General features: G+C 44.2%; 1 protein-coding gene across 1 annotated transcript in view; it reads right to left on the bottom strand.

Annotated features, from left to right (window-relative positions):
* The window catches only part of SIN3A (SIN3 transcription regulator family member A), a 34,314-nt gene that overhangs the window by 3,451 nt on the left and 9,223 nt on the right, over nt 1–21,640 (bottom strand). The window contains exons 3-19 of the mRNA XM_075713767.1: nt 20,865–21,041; nt 19,298–19,404; nt 18,523–18,805; nt 15,855–16,106; nt 15,122–15,274; nt 14,613–14,771; nt 13,161–13,250; nt 11,556–11,674; nt 9,248–9,458; nt 6,984–7,100; nt 6,024–6,262; nt 4,539–4,722; nt 3,782–4,355; nt 3,119–3,288; nt 1,843–2,016; nt 914–1,006; nt 471–565 (exon numbers count right to left, since the gene is read on the bottom strand). Of these exons, the coding sequence (XP_075569882.1) occupies nt 471–565; nt 914–1,006; nt 1,843–2,016; nt 3,119–3,288; nt 3,782–4,355; nt 4,539–4,722; nt 6,024–6,262; nt 6,984–7,100; nt 9,248–9,458; nt 11,556–11,674; nt 13,161–13,250; nt 14,613–14,771; nt 15,122–15,274; nt 15,855–16,106; nt 18,523–18,805; nt 19,298–19,404; nt 20,865–21,041 (3,197 nt within the window). The remainder of the gene's footprint in view (nt 1–470; nt 566–913; nt 1,007–1,842; nt 2,017–3,118; nt 3,289–3,781; nt 4,356–4,538; nt 4,723–6,023; nt 6,263–6,983; nt 7,101–9,247; nt 9,459–11,555; nt 11,675–13,160; nt 13,251–14,612; nt 14,772–15,121; nt 15,275–15,854; nt 16,107–18,522; nt 18,806–19,297; nt 19,405–20,864; nt 21,042–21,640) is intronic.

Genomic DNA, 21,640 nt, shown 5'->3' with positions numbered 1-21,640 from the left:
GCTTGGAGCACAACTGCCTGTTGCAGTCACTCAGGCTCAGATGCCTGCAACAAGTCAGACCATTGGGTTTATCTTATTTCTGAAATTACAGCTATTGTGCAATCAACTCCCTGCTCAAGAAAAGCCCCAACATGGCACCCGCTGTTTTCAGGTAGAGGGTTACTATAAGCCAAGGCAGGACTGCCAAAAAACCCAATCTGGCAATTCACCAGCCCTCGCCCTCTCTGCCACCTGTGGACCATGCTATCTCTGTCATGGGAGAGCAGGAGCCTGGGGTGGACCCACAGACTTTTAGGATGAACAGCAGCACTGTACCTCTATGCCACACTGCCTGGGTAATGGCTTCTGTCGTAGCATTAAAATACAGGGGAGACTGACCATCCAGCACTGTGATGGAGCGCAGTCGCTCTGTCCTCTATGGCCAGATGCAGCCCATTGGGTAGGGTTCACAGCACAGCCTGGCCACTCACCTTGGCAGGAAGACCGGTTTCTGGGCCAGGTGCTCCCGGAGCTCAGGGGAGGTAGAATCGGAGTTGACATACCGCTCCACGTAGTCCGACCAGCGCTGGAAATGAGTACAGAGCACAGATCAGCCACTGCCCTCTCACCAAACAACATGAGATGGTTAAGGAAGCTAAGCTGGAAGTTATATGGATGAACACAAGGTCACTTTTGAAGGCCCTGTGCATCTTATCCCCAAAAGGGCAGGTATGTTTCTCTATATGGTTTTGAGGATTTTCTAATACAAAATAAACCAAGAAGGATTTGCCTACTCATATCACTGAAAGCTCTACAGCGTGTCCTTGATGTTTCTTTATCTTGTGCTAATGGACCACAACAACAGTCAACTGGACACCCTTGTCCAGTGCACCCTTGACCATCACAGTCAGCTCTCTGGACAAGCTGCTCTTACCTCTGCTTCTACAGGGTCATCAGAGTTTTCCTCTTCTGTGTCCAGCAGTTCAATGGTTAACTGAACTTGACCTCTGCTCTGAATGAACATCAGCTATAAAGAAAAGGTAGAAGGGATTTCAGTAAGATGTTTCAAATAGAAGAAACAATCTTCACTTCTCACTGCGGCAAAGTGAGAATGAAGCAAGTTAGCATAGTTTTAAGGGAAAAAAACCTGTGCTTCCCACATGCCTGACAGCAAAGGGAAAACAGTAGCCAAATTGCACAATCTTTGAGGAACAGAAGAATTGTAAAGCTTTTTGAAAATCTTTCTTTTTGTTGTTGTGTTTGGAGTGGAGTGGGTCCTTCCTGAGCCCCCAAAATAAGTTTGAGGGCAAGGGAAGAGAGATTATACACACAGGCTTTTATCCAAAGTACTTTACTTGCTCAGAAAGGGCCTGACCACTTCCTGCATCTTAGGCAAAGGAAGCATGGATTTGATTAGCACAGTGCACCAGGTTTATTTAGCAATGTATGCAGTCAGCAATGATTTAATGCCCAGTCAGTATTAGCAGATCTCCCCATAGTCGACAAAGACTGATACACAAGAGAAATGGGAGAGTTTGAGCTAACAAATTAAAACTGGTGACAGCAAAGCAGTCAACATGATGCAACCTAAAGACGTTCATTCACTGTTGTTCCAGGAAATATATTTCTCCTTGAAATCTCAATCTCTGAGGGGCCCTTTATAGAAGCATCACCCTACGTGCCAAAAGCTGGGGACACGCCACCAAAACTTTCCTTTCAACTTTCAGAGCTACAGAAAGTCCTCAGGGCTCTTGGGTACCTAAAAAAGACTCCTTTTTTAAAGGACTGGTGCCTCTCCCTTCTTAAAAGGCATCCCCCTCACTGCTTGCTGCTTTTACACCATGCTTCGCAGCCTGGCTTTACCTTGAAACAGTTCTCCTCTGACATGAGCTGCTCAGCTTTGCGTTGGTACGCGACCTCCAGAAGAGTACGAGAAGACTGCGAAGCGAGAAGACCTCCTGTTGCTCCGTTGTTATTCTCTGACAGGTAGAGGTCTGTTACCTGCACACATATCTCATCGCTTACTATGTGCTGGAGCTGCAAAAAGGAAGAACATGGGAAAGGTGTTCATCAGGGAGTCTGCTGCATGCCCATCAGCACAGAACAGAAAGAAACAAAGGTGTAACCATGGGTTTAAGCCCAAGACCAAAAAAAAAAAAAAAAAGCTGAAAAAGCATAAGTTTAAGGCTACATTTTTAGTAGCTTCTTCCACTTGCAGATGATCTCTGCAGCTATGTAAAAAAACCCCACAGTATCTTCAAAAAAATTAGCAGGTGGCAAAGTATAGCCACTCAGAGAAAACCTACGGGCAGTGAATATCTTGATCAGCCGCAGGGGAGGAAGGGCTAGAGCACCATGACATAGTATAACCCCTCCACAGCAAGGCGCTGCTGCTGTGCCTGAGGAGAAGGGTGGGAGATTTAGTATGAAATCCTTGTTTTGTACAAGTTTAAAAATCAAAAGTCGCTCGACTGTCTTTTGAATTCAGTTAATCTCTGGACTGAAGTACAGAGCTTCTGAAAAACAGCTCTACTCTTCTGAAAGAGGAAAGGCTTTTCAAGCCATTCCACTTCCAGCCCCTTGTGTCTGTTTTTGTTCTTTACACTACAAAAAGGCACATGAAGAATTTTTCCCTTGGTCACACACTCTTCCTACCAGCTCAATAAAAGGACTTGAGTTTAACAGCCAAAATGAGCTACTTAAACAGCCAGATAAAAGAGACAAAGCTTTTTAGAAAAGGCATGTACTGCTCCTACAACACTAGTGAAAAGGAAAGAAATTATTTAAATGCTATTTAATTCTTTTTTTCAAAGTGAAAGCAAGATTAGCTCTGGAGACACTTTGAAGTTGAATACTTATATCCTAAAACTTCTGCAAGACAAAGGGAGAACTCTATATGCAGAGAGAGGATATTCTCAATACTTTAAACACATCAGAAATTACCTTTTATCGCATTTCTTTACATCAGTGTTAGAGCTGGGTTAAAAAAAGCCAGAACTTACCTGCTCACCCCTGAAATTCCCCATTTAGGCATACAACACTCCCCCTCCAATGTGGGCCTGGGCTCTCACCGCAGCAAACAACCCGGCTGCTTTCTCTACCCTGAACCATCCACCCTCCAGCTTTTGCTGGCAATCACCTGTCGAACAATGCTCTGGATCAGCTTGTCCATGGTAAAGGCAATATAGGCGTGAATCGTGAACATTTCACGCAAGGAGTCCTCGTACTGCGACGAGTCCATGTTCCCATCCAGGAGATTGCGCACCATGTCCAGGAAGGCCGGGTAATAATCCTCAACATCGATGTCCACTGCAACAACAGAGAATGGGAGAGATGAACATACCAGGAAGGGTTGCTTTGAGTTTTGGTCCTCAGACTATGCAGTCAAGCTGAAAAGTTACTGGAATAGACTTAAGTTGGTCTTTTATAGACATATAGCCACAGGTACTTTCATAACCTCTTGCTTTCTAGATTTAGCCTCCTCCATGAGGTCTTTATTTCTGAAAGACTTTTTAAAAAGCTTTTAGTTAGGGAACTCAAGGATACTTTAGATATGCAAGTGTAAAACGAAAGCTCTTATGAAATAACTGCCGCATACTACCATTCTGCCATTCGAGTCCCACATACCCCACACCTTCTCATCTCCTCCCTCAATTCAGTGATGGCCAGCGATAATAAGAGAGATCGTCCCGTTTTAAAGGGTCACTGCTGTAACATGCCTGAAGACACCAAGTAAGCCCTTGTCAACACACTACGAATAGAAGCATCTTTCTTCCCCAGCCTCCCACCAGAAGTCACTCACTAGGCTCCTTCAGTCGCAGCTGGATGGCAGGACTGTCGCTCTTGTCTCGCTTTATGCCCAGCACTTCCCTCTCCCACTCCCTTTCCCGTGTCTCCTCTTCGATCTGCCGCTCAGCCTGGGTGCAGATCCTCAGCAGCCGCAAGCACAGGATCTGATGCAGCCGCATGAATATGTACCAGTTGCTGTTCACGTAGAAGAGATTGTAGACCTCATCCATGCCCCGCAGCTTCTGGGCTGTTGTGTTGTTGAACATCAGCTTGGTTTTGGGAGGACTGCCCCCAACACCATTGTGCTTTTTTGCAGCCCCGGTAGCTTCGTCCACATCCATTTCCTCCTCTTCCTCCTCTTCCACATCTGAGAGTTCACCTCGCTGAGCAAACAGCAGGTCTGGAATGAAGTGATACATGATCTGCTTGATTTTGTACTTGTCCTCTTTCTGGATTCCTGTCTGCCGCTTCACGTGGTGGATGATGAGAGAGGCAGCGTCTTCCAGAATCTGCTTGTCTTCATAGGCTAGTGATAGGTGTGGGCCTGTGGGGACTCCAGCATTGTCTTCTGAAGCCTGCTCTTGCCTCTGCAAATGAGAAACACAGCATAAAAATTAGTCCCAAACACTTCTCTCCACCCCAGAGCCTTTCCAAAAGCTCTGCCAGCGGCACAGAATTCCTCCCTCATCAAGTGGTGAGGAACAGGAACTGAAACTGCACTTGCAAACTACATAAGCTTGAGGGAAGGAAACGATTGGTGACCGTCTTACCTCATCATAGATGCTTTCAATCTCATTGAGGAGACTCTTTGACCTCAGGACCTTGGTATCATTCTGCTTGAAGTTGATGCCCTGGTGGTCCAAGGATTTCAGGTAATACTTCTCATTCTGCTCTCGCCAGACTTTATTAAATCCTCTCTGGGCTTCTCGCCACTCTTCCTCTTTCATTTTTAACCTTGGATCAAGAAAACAAGGGTGAGCTAAGAGACATAAAGGTCCCACTCTGAGCGTATGAGGAAAACCTAGGCCTGTGGTTCCCAGCCAGCGCTGCGAAGCACTGAACTCCTTACGAAATGGGCATAAACAAAAGCCGTCCCACAGAATGGGGCTTTACAGGAGGGGCACCCTGCACACACTCTTCTGAATAAACCCCTCTGGACTTCTTTCATGTCTAAGCAACACAGCTCAGAAACAAAGTAGCTTGAAGGCTTGTGCTTTCTCCCATGGCATGCCAGGACAGCTAGAGGGTTTAGTGTCCCTCTAGCCCCACTGTCTGCAGCAGGGAGAAGGGCTGAAGGGATGGGAGAGCCACAAGAGCTGGCCCAGCTCTCTCGGAAATCCCCAGAAAGTTGTGTAGCTCCAGCTGCTGAAAAGGAGTAGCCCCACTGTCTGCAGCAGGGAGAGAGGCTGAAGGGATGGGAAAGCCACAAGAGCTGGCCCAGCTCTCTCAGAAATCCCCAGAAAGTTGTGTAGCTCCAGCTGCTGAAAAGGAGTAGCTTCATTTGGATGATTAACAACGTGACGGCCTTGTAGCAACCTGAGCTTCCTGGGAATGGACTCCTGAACCTCAACTCACTATCTCAAGCAAAGCACCTGATGCAGCTCAAGACCCAGCTCACAGGAAAAGTGTCCTTGCAGCAGGGTGGGGAAGCTGTGACCTTGCAGGTATCCTGGGTAAGGCTGTTACCCCCAGCTCTCAGAGCCCTGAGACACAGGAGTGACAGAGATGGGAAGCATCTGGGGAAGAGTATCCCCTCCTTACACATCTCCTTGAGCTTCCTCAAGGAGCTGCAGGATCCACTCCCTTTTCTTGACCGAGGAAGGGGAGGTTGACAACAGAAACCGGACTGGGAATCTGAGCGTACCACAGCCACCGCAATCTGAGCCCACGGTCACACATACAGCTGTGGGATTTGGAAAGGGATCAAATTTAGCTCTGGATCAATCCACACAATACAGTTTCCTCACCTTACACACGATGCTGACACGGGGGAAGAAATAAGGTTTAAAAAGCTCTACAGCCCTCTAGATGAGCTGGTAAGGTTTTTGTTTCAGAAGGGTAATTCCCTCTTCCTAGGCGATTATTATGAAATACAGCAACTGACTAGAACATAAAATGCACTTCTTAAATTACAGCCTTGTGGAGGCCACACCCTTTAGGGGCAGAAATTAGCTACTTTTACATAAATCTAGATCACGTATGGTGCATTATCCTTTGGTAGAGCCCCCGAGGCAGGGTGCTAGAGCAGTCAGTACCTTTTCAGTACAATGGGAACAGCCACGGATGGGTTCTTCCGAAGTCCATCAATGATGTCAGCTGCTTTGTCAGCATATATCCTCTGGAGAGCCTTGCGGTGGATCACCTCTGAAGTGCCACCCAGAGTGTTGTCCAGCCGGAATTTGGCCTGCTCCTCAGCAGACAAGCGCGAGAGTTTCTTTTGGATTGCCTCAAGGACGCGGATCGTTGCCAGGTTGGTCTCCAAGACAACATCCAGCTGAAGTGAACGGTGTGTTAGCCATTGTTGAACAGATAAAACATGATACTTCATAGAGGCTAACATTTAAGTGACATGAAACAAGAAGCCATGCATGTTTAACAAGATGTTCTCAAGCAGTGGCTTCCATGTTCGGCTGCTCTAAAATAATCCAATTATATTTTCTCTGCTACCTAGATAATACTGCATAAGAATTTAAAGGCTACCAGAACGACACTGTTAGGAAATTACATTTTCCACCTGGGAACAGAACACAATTGACAGTTACTCTACAAAAGGACATGCTGAATCTGAGCGTATTCAGGTAATTGCCAAGCTAACTTCCATTTCAAGTCAAAATGTCAATCATTTAACATCCTGAACGTATCGCTTTTCAGATTATTACAGGGGAATGCATGTTCTCGTGTGCTACGTGGGCAACAAGAACAGAAAAGATGCATCGATTATATGCTGGCCATTGAACAATTTCATCTGGAGCAGTGCAAACAAAGAGCTCTGCACAAAAAGTGAGGGGCAGGGGTGATAGCTTGGAGCGAGAGGTTGTTATGCAGCCTCTGCGTCTTGCATTAAGAGAATGCAAGATGTTATGCAAAAAAACAGGTGACAGACACAATAAAACCAGATTCTAAGCAGTAGTATTAAAGGTATAATTATATCAAGATAATTAACTGTTCACAAAACCCCAAGCTTCCGAGACGTGAATCAAGGAAAAACAATTTACCTCGAAACGCTCATCCTCACACCTGTAGATGTGCTCTTCGTATTGCGTCTTCTTGGAACTCACAAATGTGGAGTCTTCGGACCAAGACGGGAAGGAGACCCAGGTGTCATTCAAAACCTTTGAGGGAGACAGGGGGAGACAAGACTCACGGTCAGTCTTTGAGGGAGTCAGACTCATCTGGCTGAGCCCAGCCTTCTGATGGAAGGATATAATTCCCCAGTTGCAAAAATTGTATGCCCCTTCCAAAGACCAGCATTCACGGGGTAACTCCAAACAGCCAGAAATCAAACATCCAGGCAGTCTGAAAAATTCATTAGCTGGAGCTGTGAGAAAAAACTTGCAAGGGAAGAGAAAAAGAAAGGTGAAAGGAGCTTTTCTGTTACTTTGGATTAGTCAACTGCAACCAGCTGGTAAATCATGTGTGTGATTCACCATCGACAACCCTGGGTGGTTATCACATCAGACATGACTATTAGATAGTATGTGGTTTCTACCTCCAAATAAGGCTAATTGGGAATATAAATCCATACCCCAGCAACACCTTTCCTGACAAAGCAGCTGAGCACCTGCAGCTTTCACCACCTCCAAAACAGGAACAGAACGTTCAAAAAAACCTCAAACAGGCCAAAGGCAAAGAAACAAGGATTTTGGCAGGCAGTCTTGAAAGTCAGGCCCAGTTTTCATAAACCTGAAGCCTGAACAACTGAGTCATTAGATTCTCACAGGAAGAAAAGTTTGTAACTGCATCACACAAGACACTTTTGAGAGACATGTCAGGACTTAGGTTAAAAAAACCTTACAATTGTCTCTTGCTCAGGTTGTTTTCACTATCTTGCCACCACTTCAGCTGAACACATATCACCACCGCTAACTGCATGACTTGGTCACCCACATTCGTCCTCCTCATCTCTCAAGGAGCGTAAGAACACAAAACCCGTTATGTTCCCAAATAGCAATCTCCTCACTATTTGCTGCGGGTGCCACTGCTGACTACAGTCACTCAGGGAAGGGATTTCTGGGGCTCTCCCCTCCTCCAGTGAATGCTCTTAAGTGGCGTGTTTATTAACTGGCCTTCAGCAAGATTCCTGCTCACTCACTTCCAAAAGATTATCTTCAACACCAGTGAAGGAACAGGATCAGCCAGTACCATTCCTACTTTGATCAAAAGGTTATTACAACTCATTAAAGGACTCAATGAGTACATCTGATCCTGCAGGACTTTGTTGGGAGACCAGCTTTGACTCTTGACCAAGAAGTCTGTTTCCCTGTGGGGAGCCAATTTCCCGAAGCAATGCACCATTTCTGAAGACAAGAGGTTTTCTTAGCATTTCAGGTAAAAAGGAAGAAGCATGTGAAAGATATGTGGGAGAAATCTGTCTACAGAAAATGTGATTTTCTTTTAAGACTGAACTAGAGACAACTCTGAAAGCAGACTAAGTAGGAATTTGGTTAAAAAGGTAGCAATAATCCTGAATTATGTACTGCCTTGTAAAAGATCCCCAAGATCATATTAAGACCGTGCAGAAAACTAGTTCTGCCATTTCCTACTCAGAGTTTTTAAGTTTGTAATCTTAACGTTCTTTTCACATGTTATACTACGTAAAACATCATAGGTATCTAATGCCCCTACATTTTAGTTAATTAGTTAAACATCACAACTATTTGGTGGGGTTTTTTTCCAGCTGCCCCGCAACGCTTCATGCAACCCTTTCACAAGCACCACTGGAGAAGAGCTGATGCCAACCATCAAAGCCACGTGGGTATCGCATCTCCCAGCCAGCTTCCAGCAAAACCCATTCCTAGACTGACGCCTCGCCCTGTGCAATAGCTTCTGAACATGGTCCAGATGTTTGCAGGAGTGCCAAATGTTCACTTGCCATGAGGAACACCTCAGGGTGTGCTCACCTTGGGCTCCGACACGTACCGCGATGATCCTGAGCCAGGACGGTATGCCTGCACATGCCTGGGTGCAGGAGCAGCATGGCTCCATGCCGGATCAGTGCTAACCAAATCCACCACAACAGGCAGCTGCCTGGCCCCAGCTCCATGCCCAGCACCAGTTCTGGGGCACAGGCAGCAGCACAACTCTGCCGCATGAGAGTGGACGTGCCCTGACACCCCCGGAAACCTTTTCAGCATAGCGCAGGGATACAAAATAAAGTCTGCATCCTGTTCTTCTGTTCCGCTCGTCCTTGCTCCATCCCTCCGAGAAGGCCAGGAATAGCCTTCCTCTGCCATGCAATTCCCATCCAAGAGCATCTTACCTCTTTACACAGTGGAGTCCGCCCCGTGCACTTGGGCTGCTGGTAGCTCTTGGGTAAGGCTCGGTAGCTGGAGCCCAGTCTTTTACAGGAGGCATAGTCTATCTCCATGGCAATCCCCTCCGTAGCCCGTTCCTTTGGATATGTCTCCATGTGAACAGACTCTTTATACCCCAGAAAGTTTTTAAACCAAGTGAACAATTCTGGGAATTTCCTAAAAATAAAATGAATGAAGTGAAAAACTAGCTAAGTAGAAATCAAACACTGCTGAGCTGTGATGCTGAGGCTAGAACTGATTGCTACAGACAGACTGTGTCCAAGACGACCCTCTGAATTATCAGTCTGGCGAGAGGACCCTCCCTGCTCAATCCCACTTCCACAGAGCCCGATCAAACAGGAAGCAAGTACCTGCTTGTTGATCAGGTGGTGGATTGCTCCCTCAGTACAACTAAGGTGCTTTAGTATTATCCTCCCATATTGCCAAGGATACACAGACAAGCACCAATACATCCTTCACATGCCTCGTGGGTACAGTCCCCACAAGACAAGTAAAGAACAGCAGCCACAGCTTTCACTGCAGGGGCAGCACCCATTGCAGTCACATCTAGGTCTCCCACACTACCCTCATAGTGAACTCAGGCCAGATCCCTAGTTGTTTGCCAATGTTCTTAACCTTAAAACACACCTTTCCTTTCCAAAAGCAGCAAGAAGAAACTGAAAAGCGATTCTGTAACTACATGGCAAAAGGTTTCAGTGCTGAGCAATTGCCTCAACCAGTGCCGTCTCCCCAGACTACAGAGACCAGCACAAATTGCGAAGAAGCCTTTGCCTGCAGGGCCCAAGTTTGCCTGCTTGTAGAGAAAAGTTTTCTGAAGAATTTATTAGTCTAAAATAGTGCATCTGTCCAACTCCTTATCTCATGCAAAGCTCCAGCAATATGAGGAATTGAGCCTGTTATTGAGGCTAATTGAATCACTGCTCATTTATTGCTTTTTCATTACATGACAGAAGATAATGTCCAACTCCAGAATAAGAAAACTATATTATACCTTTCCCAATACAGATATTCACCCATATAGCTAGGAGCACAGATGGTAGACGAGAGAAATCCACAAATTTTTGGTTGAATACTTCACATTTCCTAGCTAAAGGTAGCATCCTGCTGATGCCTGACTAATTCTGGTGGAGGTACAGAAGGAGTGGAATCTCCCTGGGGCAGTTTCTTTGCACTGTGGCTTGTGTAATGGGGTCCTGAACCCAATTTACATTGCTATTGCCTCCTCCCTCAGAACCAGGAACTCAATTCACAGGAAGAAGGAACATCAATCTTGCTGCCCAAAGTTGATGAGAAGATATCGGTTGGTTTTAGCTGATTAATACAGAGTTGTTCTGTACACTACTGGCAATTATGGAAGTCATAATTTCTGTTTAAACTATAGTACTCCTCATTATTTTTGGCTACAGGACAGAATGCAGCTGCTTTTTGTTTTTTTTTTAAATTTTAGTGAGTTTGTATCAGCACTCTTTTTTAGGGGACATTTCCTATGTAATTAGACAGCCAATCTTTTCTTGAGTGAAATAATCCATGATTCCAGAGCAAGAGACTGCAATAACATGCTGCTAAATAATTCTGTTTGCTCTTCTGAAAAAGGAAGAAACACAGCAAGCAGTACCAGCACTGCTCTTGAATGCTGCCTGCCTGCCAAGACATAGCTAGGAATCCCTCTCTCACCTCGCCTCGGATAAGGAATAGAAAAGGGCAGTGCAGAAGAGCATGAAGTTGGAAGGAAAACTGCAGCACGGCACTTATCGTCCTGCTCCAATAAAGGAAAAGTCCAAAAGCCTAAAGCACATGGCACCTGCACAGTATTAGCCACTGAAGGACTTCCAAGAATCACCAGTATCTTCCTGCCCATACAACAGCGCGTGGCACCTTACCACATAACATTTGTGACACTGAGGCTGAGCTGGAGGAAATAGTAGATCAGAGAATGCACTGCCACAGAAGCAACTCGTGCAGTCCTTTAGTGGACAATTAAGTAGTGGCAGGCTATCCAGATAAAAGTTGAGCCAACCAACAGCAGAGAAAGTGGGCGGCGGAGGGGGACTTCATCTCAGATGTACTTTGTGGCCCAGGAAACCACCACCCGGCTCCCAGAGCGGCACTCCTCCTCCTCTGTGCCACGCAACAACACGAGATGCATCCCCCTGAATGGCCACAAAGGTTAGTGTTTCTTTCCTGGCTTTGCAACAGAAACGGACTAAGTGGATTAAACTTCTCATCTCATGTAAGGAAACAGGCTCCACTTACCCCAGGAATGGAGAAACGAGCTGCACAAGCTCAGCACGGGAGATCACCTCCTGGTTGAAAATAACCAGGCAGCGAAGGAAGTTTTCGTATGCTTCTGTGCTACGCAGAGCTTTGCGGACCTTATAGAGAGAACAAAAGAGGAAAACAGTTTCTGTCAGGGTGAGATCAAGCTGTGTAGGGTACTGCTGTCCAAGAGACCTGGATTCAACACTGTGCTTCCCACTGATACACGGAGGTTACATGTGGAATGAGAACGCAAGTATTTAAGCGAGTTGAACAGAGGGTAACTCATCCCGTACACAGGGCCAGACAAACAGATAGCGACATGAGCCATCTCTGTGCTGGGTATGCCCTGCAACATCAGCACCTGGTGCATTACTCTAAAGAAAGGAGTTCCAAGTGAAGAATTAAATCCCTCAAAGAACACCCTAACACCTGGATTACAAAATGCTGAAATCGTGGACATCAGTTATAACTGCAGCACCACAAACCCACCCAGGTTGCCTTTAAACACCAGAGAATATTGCAAGGAGGGAGCAGGGGTAAGAGACCTGTGCCCTGAGTAATATCGCTCCAGCCTCTGTCTGCGTTTTACAGCTTGGGTTATCACAGATAAGCCAGCTTCTGTAACCCTTATCTTCACAATACGAGGAAACCGAACAATTCATCCCAACACTATTACCTTTCCCACGAGAACAGTTAGCATCTACACATCAGACTGAGATCTATCATCATTAAGATATTCGTCACTACAGTTATAATTCTACAGCAGGGATTTCTAGGTTTACTCATGTTAACACCTACACATCCTCTGAGCAATAGATTGGTTCCCAGTTACCATTAGCTGGTCTACAGCATGCTGCAAAACGCACCACATCATCAGGGAGCAACCAAGACTTTCATCGACACATGAATATTACTTAAAAGGCTTGTTTACATTCACTATATACTCCCCTCTGAGCCATAAGGAAATGTATGGACATCTTAGGGAAGACACCAAGGTACCACTTGGAAACATCCCACATATCCTTCATTTGTTCTGTGCAGTAAACCAGCAACAGGTAACAACTGTGCAATTAATTAGATTCATCTCTCAGGGAAACAAAACAAAACAAAAAAAAAAAACACAAACCCCCAACCAAAAAACCCCAATGTCAACATGAATCAGCGGCTTTGTAAACTGAGCTCCCACACTGCAGGCAGCTGCTTGCGGATGGGTACAGCAAGCTGTGCCAACACAGCAAGACATGCCATGCACATCATCGGTTGTACAGGGATTTCATAACGGTGAAGAAAAGTTGGAGTGTGTGTTACAGGAAAAAATTCCCATTCCTGCAAATAAACTGCATCAGCAGCAGGTGAAAAACTGGAGAAATGACCTTTGGGGAAAAGACACAAATATCCACGAAAAAAAGATCACTAGCCTTTTAAAAAATTCAATAGATCTGACTTAGAGGTCACACGATACATCTGAGGTCAAGCTGACAAATGTTATCAGGGTGGTATATATATCACAAACTTCACTGTGATAAAAATCCGGATGTATACATGCTAAGAACATAAATCAATGACGCGAGACGGCTTTCTCTGAATCTCACTTCTCACCTTCTCAAAGAAGAGAGATTCTGTCCCCACACCATGTTTGCTGGCTTCTGCCAAAGACTGGTCTTTTAAACCAAGCAGCTTCGGTTTCTTCTGTTAACAAAAAACAGAAAGGCAAGGAAGAAAAAAAAAAAAGGGCTGTTCAGCAGAGCAAGTTGCTGTATTTTGATTATCTATCACACAAGGGTTTCAGCTTCCTGACTGCACCATTTGCTTTCAAATAAAAGAAAAGTGGCTTTTTTTGAAAGAAACTTGCATGTAGGTGTCACAAGTTAATCTATTAAAGGTTAATCAGTAGCACAGAACTCCAAATATTGTTAATACACTGTTGCATCCTTTTCTGTAAGTAGCTGATTGAAAGTCACTGGTTGTAGAGTATCTCATTTTTCTGACTAGTCTGCAGAATTATCAAAATAAATCTGTTTTCTTCCTATCACTCACCCAGTTCTTTTAAGTCTTACACCTCCCTAAAATTGTTGTATTCCTTTTTATTTCTTGCATTCGACTGCAAGACCCTTTGTTTTCCCCATACCAGCACTGCACTCCACATCCTTAGAAAGGCCAAAAGCTGCCTCCAAAATTTGTTTTATTTTGCTGCCCTTTATTTGAAGAGGAGGAGAAAGGGCAGAAGGGGAAGTAAATCACTGGATTTAAATGATACAGTTATGTGTGCTAATGCTTTTCATCACAAAGCAAGATACACCACCTTCAAATAAAGCAGGTGAACTTGTCCCTAATGCACAAACACTAAACCACCTGGCCACAAGACCATTTTTATTACACTTAATAAATACTTAATAAAAGTAAAAAAAAAAATAAAAATAAAAACTTAATAAAGCCTTGCTCTCTCAAAACATATGTCATTTGAAAAGGGCAAACTCTGCCAAGAGAATAATCATTCATCACTGTATTTTAAGGTTTATCATAGGAAAGATGCGCAAACAGGATTCCACTGCATCTGCTCCAAGTTCTACTATAATGAAGCTTTCGGGCACAGCTTGCTTTCCCTCAGCTTATCTTCCCACATGCCTTAGAAACACAGCTACAAATTTTAGACAAACTTATATTGTGACTTTACTGAGACTTTTGGCTCCACACCCCACATCTCCCCCTCATCACCAAACACTGTTTTATTAACCAATAAAACTACTCCCACGTGTTCTGCAGCATCCTAATAAAGTGGGGAAAACCATATTTCTCCCAAGCCAGTAAAGTAACTATTACCACTCTCAGGTACAGATAACACCGTAAGTTTGTGAAAATCAGAGACAAAGCCTTGTGCTTAGAAACAAGGAATTCAAAAAGCTTCCTTTAAAAACACACATTAGTTTGTTTTCTCAAGCTGCAGCCCGTGCTGCAAAAAAATCACACAGACTTGTACAACGCATCCCGCTCTGCCACAGCCTCCTGGGAAAAACAGGGCTGCTGAACGAGCAGAGCAGCACACGCTCTTACCTTCACCGGAGGGGTTGCTCCAGTTCCTGAGTGCCGTCGGATCTGACAGCCATTCTGGTTGGGTCTTTGCTGTTTGTTGTTGAGCTGTGGCTTCTTCACAGTGCCACCGTGATCATTTCTTACCGATTCCACTTTCTCTGCAGTTGTCTTACTTAACAGCTTATTTAGAGACAAACCCATAAGACCATTAGAGCTGAGTTCCATGCATCCAGGCAAAAAAATATGCCTGCTCCTCCTAGCTCTAGATGACCAATGTATTTTACCGCAGTTATTGCAGTCTTGGAACAGCCCTTTTAGGCTAAGGGACTGTATTTAAAAGACAAGTTATGGCCAGAAAACACAGTCTATCACCCTGACCCCATTCCCACACTCAGTAAAAGATCACTCAACCACCCCCCCACTCCCCCCAAGAAACAAACAGCAAAAGCATAATTTTCTGAACTCTGGCTACATACAGGACAGTTTTCCACTAGGTATTTCAGTTCCAGTCTATCTCCAAGAAGACTCACCACAGAGCTGTTGGCATCAGGCAGGAACTGCCCGAACTCCGAGAGCAGATCCTCCTGGTTCTTGAAGAGGCGAGCCACCTGCGCGTACACCTCCTGCTCTGTCAAAGCCGGCGTGTAGTTACCTCCTGCCTCCTTGGCATTACGCTGCTCTTTCTGTCATAGGAAAGAGGAGAAGCATCAGAAGAAAGGACACACAAACTATTTAAGTGACAAAGAAAACCAAAAATTATGTATTTTCTATTTCTCACTGATATAAAGAATTGAAACAGCAAAGGTCTCAGCATCTTACATATAAGAATCATACTATATTAATAATATATAACTAATAGTATGATTCTTACAAATACACTAAATACATATATATACTATAAATATATACTAATTGCCCAGCTGGCCCTGGACTAGTAGGACACTGATCAAGGAAGGAGTTTCTTTACTTTTAACATAGTAGTCCTGCCATGTTGTCTCTTCCTGACCCACACTCACAGGAAAACGCCAAATATGATTTTTAAAAAGGCATTTCAGACCCTTGCAAATAAAGACGATGGACTGAAACCTATTATTGCATGCTGCTACATAATCTTCTAATTTGTAAGAACTCTGTTTAGCTTGCTAGCCAATGTTAATCCAGCAGAAGACCCAAATGCAAGTCTTGGACAGGCACAGTTGGCTCCCATGGCAAAGAAAGGGAAATAACCATACCTATACTCAAATCTGCCTTGTTAACACTCACCTGGTATGTATGGAGGATCTCCAGGAAGGCTTTGTAGATGTCTGGCTGTCCTTGGAACCGATTCTTGATCTTGTTGACATAGTTGATGGCATGATTAAACTCAACAGGCTGATTGTTCTGCAGGGATGGTGTGGTTCCCAGAGAGATTGTCACAGGCGTATGAGGTTGGACCGGTGGCGAGCGTGGTGATGCATATGGTGGAATTGGGGGAGTTTGCTGGCTGGCGGGAGTATGTGCCTGCAACTGTGATGGCTAAGAAGAAAAGAAGCCATGTTAGAAATTAGCAGATTCCTTTATGTTTGGAATAAAGGCATTTTTATTACACATATGGACCATATCCAGAGGAAACAACCCAACATATAACTGTATCTGATGCCAACAGTGGAACAATGTGGATTCAATAGAGATACCTCTGAGCTGGAATATCACAACTGGATGAATTCTCCTGCTACCACATCCAGTTAAACAACCTCTTCCCATACACTGGCCCTGGACGACTTCTGCTGCACTTCCTTAAAAAAGGCTGGTCTTTTAAAACTGCTACTAAACAATTATTCCCTTCACAGGTCTAGGGAATTTTAACAATATTTTTTATAAACTGAACATTTCCTAGTGGCTGTCTAAGCAGAAACTGCTGTTAAGAGTCAAAATTAAGAAGTACCATTGCATAGTCAGGGCTGGGCTTTGAAGATTAACAGAAGCACAAATTCAGGTAGACTACGCAGAACAAAACTATTATCCAAAGCAAATAAATATATAAATATTCAGTGGGCCAGTAGATACTACAATTCATCAGGAAGACAAAACACCCAGACTATTCAAGCTGTTGCTATTAACAGCTGTTTTTCCTTGCTAATTGCTTTTGACTGAATCTGACAGAGAAACATACTATCTCAAAAATTTAAGAGCCGAAATGCACAGGCATAGCTTGCTCCAACACTGCAAGTTATTTTGCCCCTAGTGAAGAATTCTCGGATGCATAAAGTAAGGCAACAGCAAGGGAAAACTAGAATTTCTTTCAATATTGAGACAAAGAGCAGGCAGATAGGGCTCTCAGAGTAATTATTTTGAAAACTCTTAATAGACACCTAACAGCCACAGGAAAATTTAGCAGCAGTTTTGAGGTGGCAATTTTAAACGCAAGTGGAAGTATTCATTCCTGGCATCTTGCAAACTTCAAAACAAGTATTACACAGAGTTTTCACTACTGACAGTGTAGATAACTGTCTTAGGATGGCCAGAAGCATCCTATTACAAGATCCTGCCTTGTTTACCTACAACTTTACCTGTCTGGTAAGGAAATTTCACCTCAATATCTATCAGGTTTATTTTAAAGTTTCAGTAAAAATAGTTCAACTCTTTGCAGGATGTTGACACAGGGAGAAAAGCACTTAGCCCACAGTGATGAGAGAGACTGCTACCTCTTCACTGAGAGCATGTACTACTACTTCGGAAAAAAGCCTTGAAATCTGGCATAGGTAAGCTAATTCCGGAATGCCTTAGCTTTGCAGTTTTCAGCTTTGCAAATCTTTTAGCACGTTTTTCTTTGCCATTTCTGAGCAGGAGTTTGCAAGTCCCACCCAATGTTTGTCTAGAGATCATCTTATTGCCACATTTTAAATCCTGCTGCTTTCTAACTGCATATTCCTTTTTTTTTTTTCTTTTTCTTTTCCCCCCCTTTTCCAGCCTATTTGTACAGTTTAAAGATTAACCCTTGAAACTTTGGGGATTCTTTCCATCCTTAAGGCTCTCAAATCTTTCCACATTTTGAGTCTGAAATACATAGTATTTTATCTAGAGTAAGCTCCCTGAGTGCCTGTTATATTATCCTATTCTGTTTTGAATCACATACAATACATCTGTTGGACAGTAGCATCTGGATTATATCTAAAGCAGAAAGTTGAATTCTTTGATACTGAAAGGTCTCAGTTTCAGGCGCATGAACCGATACCTAAAGGCAACATCATGGTCATCTTGCCTGAACTCTTGCACTTTACATTTTGCCAGTAACTCCTGCACCCATCGAGCTGATGGCTGAACTAGACCTCTTGTACAAAAAACATCCAATCTGAAAACAAGACTTCAAGCAATGCAGAATCTACCAAATAACTAATAATCAAGCTCTTCTAAAGACTTAATTGCCCCAAGCATTTCAAACCACATGCACCCTTTCACACCAAGAGCAACATCTTTATCACAGCTTCTGTTTTATGGGGAATTTATTGGGACTTCAGTTATTCTGAGACAATATACACAAAAGCAGGCAGTTCAACATGTGCCCAGTGCTTTAACTAGGAAGCCCTTATTGCAAAGTCAAACGCATTTCAGGGGCCTTTTTCCTGGGGCTGCAGGATCACACCCTGAATAACACGTGCACATTTTACCAGACGCTCTGAGCAACTTTCAGTTCCCCACTGCTTTCAGGCCCCACTGCAACAAGGCCTTTCCAAACCCTTAATGTGGCTTATTTGAATTATTGTCAACTAGGACACATCTTGAAGTTTGAAAAGGAAAAACTAATCCAGCAGAAGCACAACACATGCAGGTTCACAAATACTATGAAAAAGCAGTGTGGAAGCTCCTTTTTTGCTCTCTAGCTCCATACCAGTTTCAGCTGGAGGCAGCAGGATCCCCGTGTTATCAGTGTATGTCATTCAAAGTCTCTTACCTTACTGATTTTGGCAGGCGGTGGCTGCGGCGCTGGCTGTGCTGGTGTTGGGGTTGATTGCGCTGAAGGCTGCGACTGATGCTGCGGCTGGGGCTGTGGCTGTGGCTGCAAGCCGTGAGTGGGGATCTGGTGAACCTGCCCTGGTGTTGTCACATTCACCATATCATTCGTCTGCACCTCAATCTTGTAACCAGGCGGCAAGAAGGTATTGAAACCCATGATCAAGTCTGGGTGGCCCTTGAAGAGCTGCGATACACGGCTGATCACTCCTGGAGTGTCAATACTGAAGAAGGAAAAGATCAAAACATCATGATCCTTGAAGACCCTTTCAGTGGTACGCCAAGCTCTCCACCCAAGAATTTTCCATTAGAATTTTTACCTTACACCTCTAACCTGTGAAACAATGAAAACTGATTCCTCTAAATACACCACTGAACTTAAGAATGACATTAGAATTATTTTGTTAGCCCAGACAGCATTTTATATCTCTGAGATCTAGTCCTAAATCTGACCATTATTAATGGGCAGACAACCAGACAGCCAGATGAATCAGCTATCAAGGCTGAACTTGTGAACTCCCACTCTATGCAGAGATTTAGTAAAAATGAAGGCATGCATTTAACTTTCAGGAAAGAAAGCACACAACTGCTTTTACACTACTGCTAGAGGTGTTACTCTGCACGTGGAAGGACAGAATTCAGCTCCTGCTCTGTGTTCCCATGCCCACATACACTCTTTCTAACCTGGAAGGAAGAAGCAAAATGCAGCTTATTACCTCTGAGATTTAAATTCCTTCATAATATCCAAGAAGTCATTGTAGACCTGTGGCTGGCTACCAAACTGCAGCTTCACCTGGTCAAGATAAGACAATGCATCCTCCACCTGGAGACAGAAGACAGGTTATATTAGCAAAGAAGAGTTTATTTCACCTCCCATTGTTCTGCAAAACACACGTTATTTGAAAACACAGCTGGTAGCCCTGAGCCTGGGCAGGGGATTAAGAAGCAAAAGATCATGAGCCTGGTTAGTGTACTACCAGCACCATTTGAATAGGAAATACTCACTCCCCACTCCTGGCTCACAAGGTAAAACCGTACCAAAAAGAAACAAAAAGGAAAAAAAGCAACATGGATCAGCAAAATTAGAGGGGAAAAAAAACCCCATACTCCAAATTTACCATCACTGAAGTGACTGCTAGGATAAACAGAACTAGACTGAGTATTTTTCCTGCATTCATATGTGGAAATTATTATGGTAGTCTAAGAATAAGCAGAAAGTGGAAATGACATATTCAGTGTAGTAGATGTCTGCCAGGTACGCGCTTGCACTTTTTTCAAAAAGCCAGACATTTCAGTTCAACATATAAGGATTTCGAAAATGGCAACTGTGGGCGGTAAATTGTTTTACACCTCAAACAGCAAGAAGTTTATGAACTGTTCATGTACCAACATCCAATTTTCAGATGCATTGAAAGAACAGCCACAGCTTAAAGCGAGAGCTCTTTGTGTCCCTATCACCTCTGACAGGCAGGCCACATGCTCATCAGCTGCAAGAGCTACACACAGGATCTCTCTTTTGTCTGAAATTAAACAGCAGCAAAGGAAGAAAGACTATTACATGTAGCCCCAATCTCACATCAGCAGAGGATTTACCATCGATTTCACTGGGAGAAATTTCCACACATTTTGAAACCATTTTCAGAGGTCTCTAGAAATCAAGTGTCCTACATTCAGCAAAAAGAAAGGGCCTCTTGCCCAACAAGGCAACAGGTTCCACCAAAACTAGAAGAGACTTGCACCATATTTGGAAGAGACCAAGTAACAGGCATCAGTTCATATATTATATGTGCCTTCTTGCTAGAGCTGAACCAAATGTAGCTACTTAAAGGGGTTATTTTTGGTGGAGTTTTCTCTTTTTTTAAGGATTTTACAGCACATAATCCGAGAATAGAGCCTTCCTTACTCCCAAATTACTCCCACACAACCACCCACATATGACATGTGTTCAGAAAAGCACCAAATGTTTTGGTAATTTAACCCATTCATACAAATACTCTGAGCAATACTTCTTCCTTTTCCTCCCTGCCCCCAATCTCTTCTTAGCAAGTCAATTTTTTATTACGGTATTTGAAACAACAGGGTTTCAGCAGAAAGAGAAGTCCCTTTCTGCATTCAATAGTCTTCCAAACAGAAGCATCTAAGCCTTGACAAGAAAGCTTTTAGGAGGTCACCAGCTGGCTTCGCAGGGAGGCCTCCCCTACAGACCGAATAGAAAAAGGCCCCCAGTTGCCCAAGGATTTAGGCAGAGGTTAGTTTACTTAAGGCAGCAATGCTCAGCGTTACCTTGAGCCTCTGGAACTGCTGCTGGCCCTGCACAGGCACGGCAGGCGGGGTGGGGTGAGTGTGGCTCTGCACCACCTGGCTCCCGTGAGGCTGCACCGGTGCGGTGTGGTGGTGGCCGCTGTGGACAGCTGCGATGGCTGGCCCATGGCTGCCTGAGCTCTGCGGCACGGCTGACACCTGGCAAGGCAAAGAGGACATCACATATGGCTACAGCTTCGCGGCCACCTCTGCTCGCTGCACAGGCAGAGAGCAAGATCAGTCTTCCCGGACCCAGGTATACAAGTAAAATTTTAAGGAAGCAGAACACAGTCAGTTTGACCTTTAACCTTGACTGCTAACAACCTCACTCAAAAAATATCTTTTGTTTTCTTCAACAATGACCTAGAGAGACCTAAACACGAAACAAGACAACTCTCATCCTGTACTCCAAATATAAGAGAGCCCTCTCTGCAAACATGTTACAAACACAGGCTCTCCCCAGCCTGCAGACTCACTGGCTGTCTGGTCACTAACATTAACATAAAGACTGGCAAAAGGGACATAAAATGGGATTTTTAGTCTGACAGAGTCAAGGTTCTCTCTTTTCTCTACGACACTTACGTGTCACAAGCAATAATCTGAATGAATGAATCTTTATGAGCTTCTACGCTCTTGCCATTCAGTTTGGGTACTAGAAGTCAAATTGTGTCTCTCTGGCACCACCTCACTCAGGGGAAAACTCAACTTGGTATCTCCCCTAGAAAAACAGGGACAGGAACAGAAGGCATGCACTTTTC

Source organism: Pelecanus crispus, chromosome 7 (genome assembly GCF_030463565.1).
Source record: "Pelecanus crispus isolate bPelCri1 chromosome 7, bPelCri1.pri, whole genome shotgun sequence".
NCBI lineage: Eukaryota > Metazoa > Chordata > Aves > Pelecaniformes > Pelecanidae > Pelecanus > Pelecanus crispus.
Note: the sequence above shows the minus strand (reverse complement) of the source record. Positions and strands in the feature narration are given on the sequence as shown.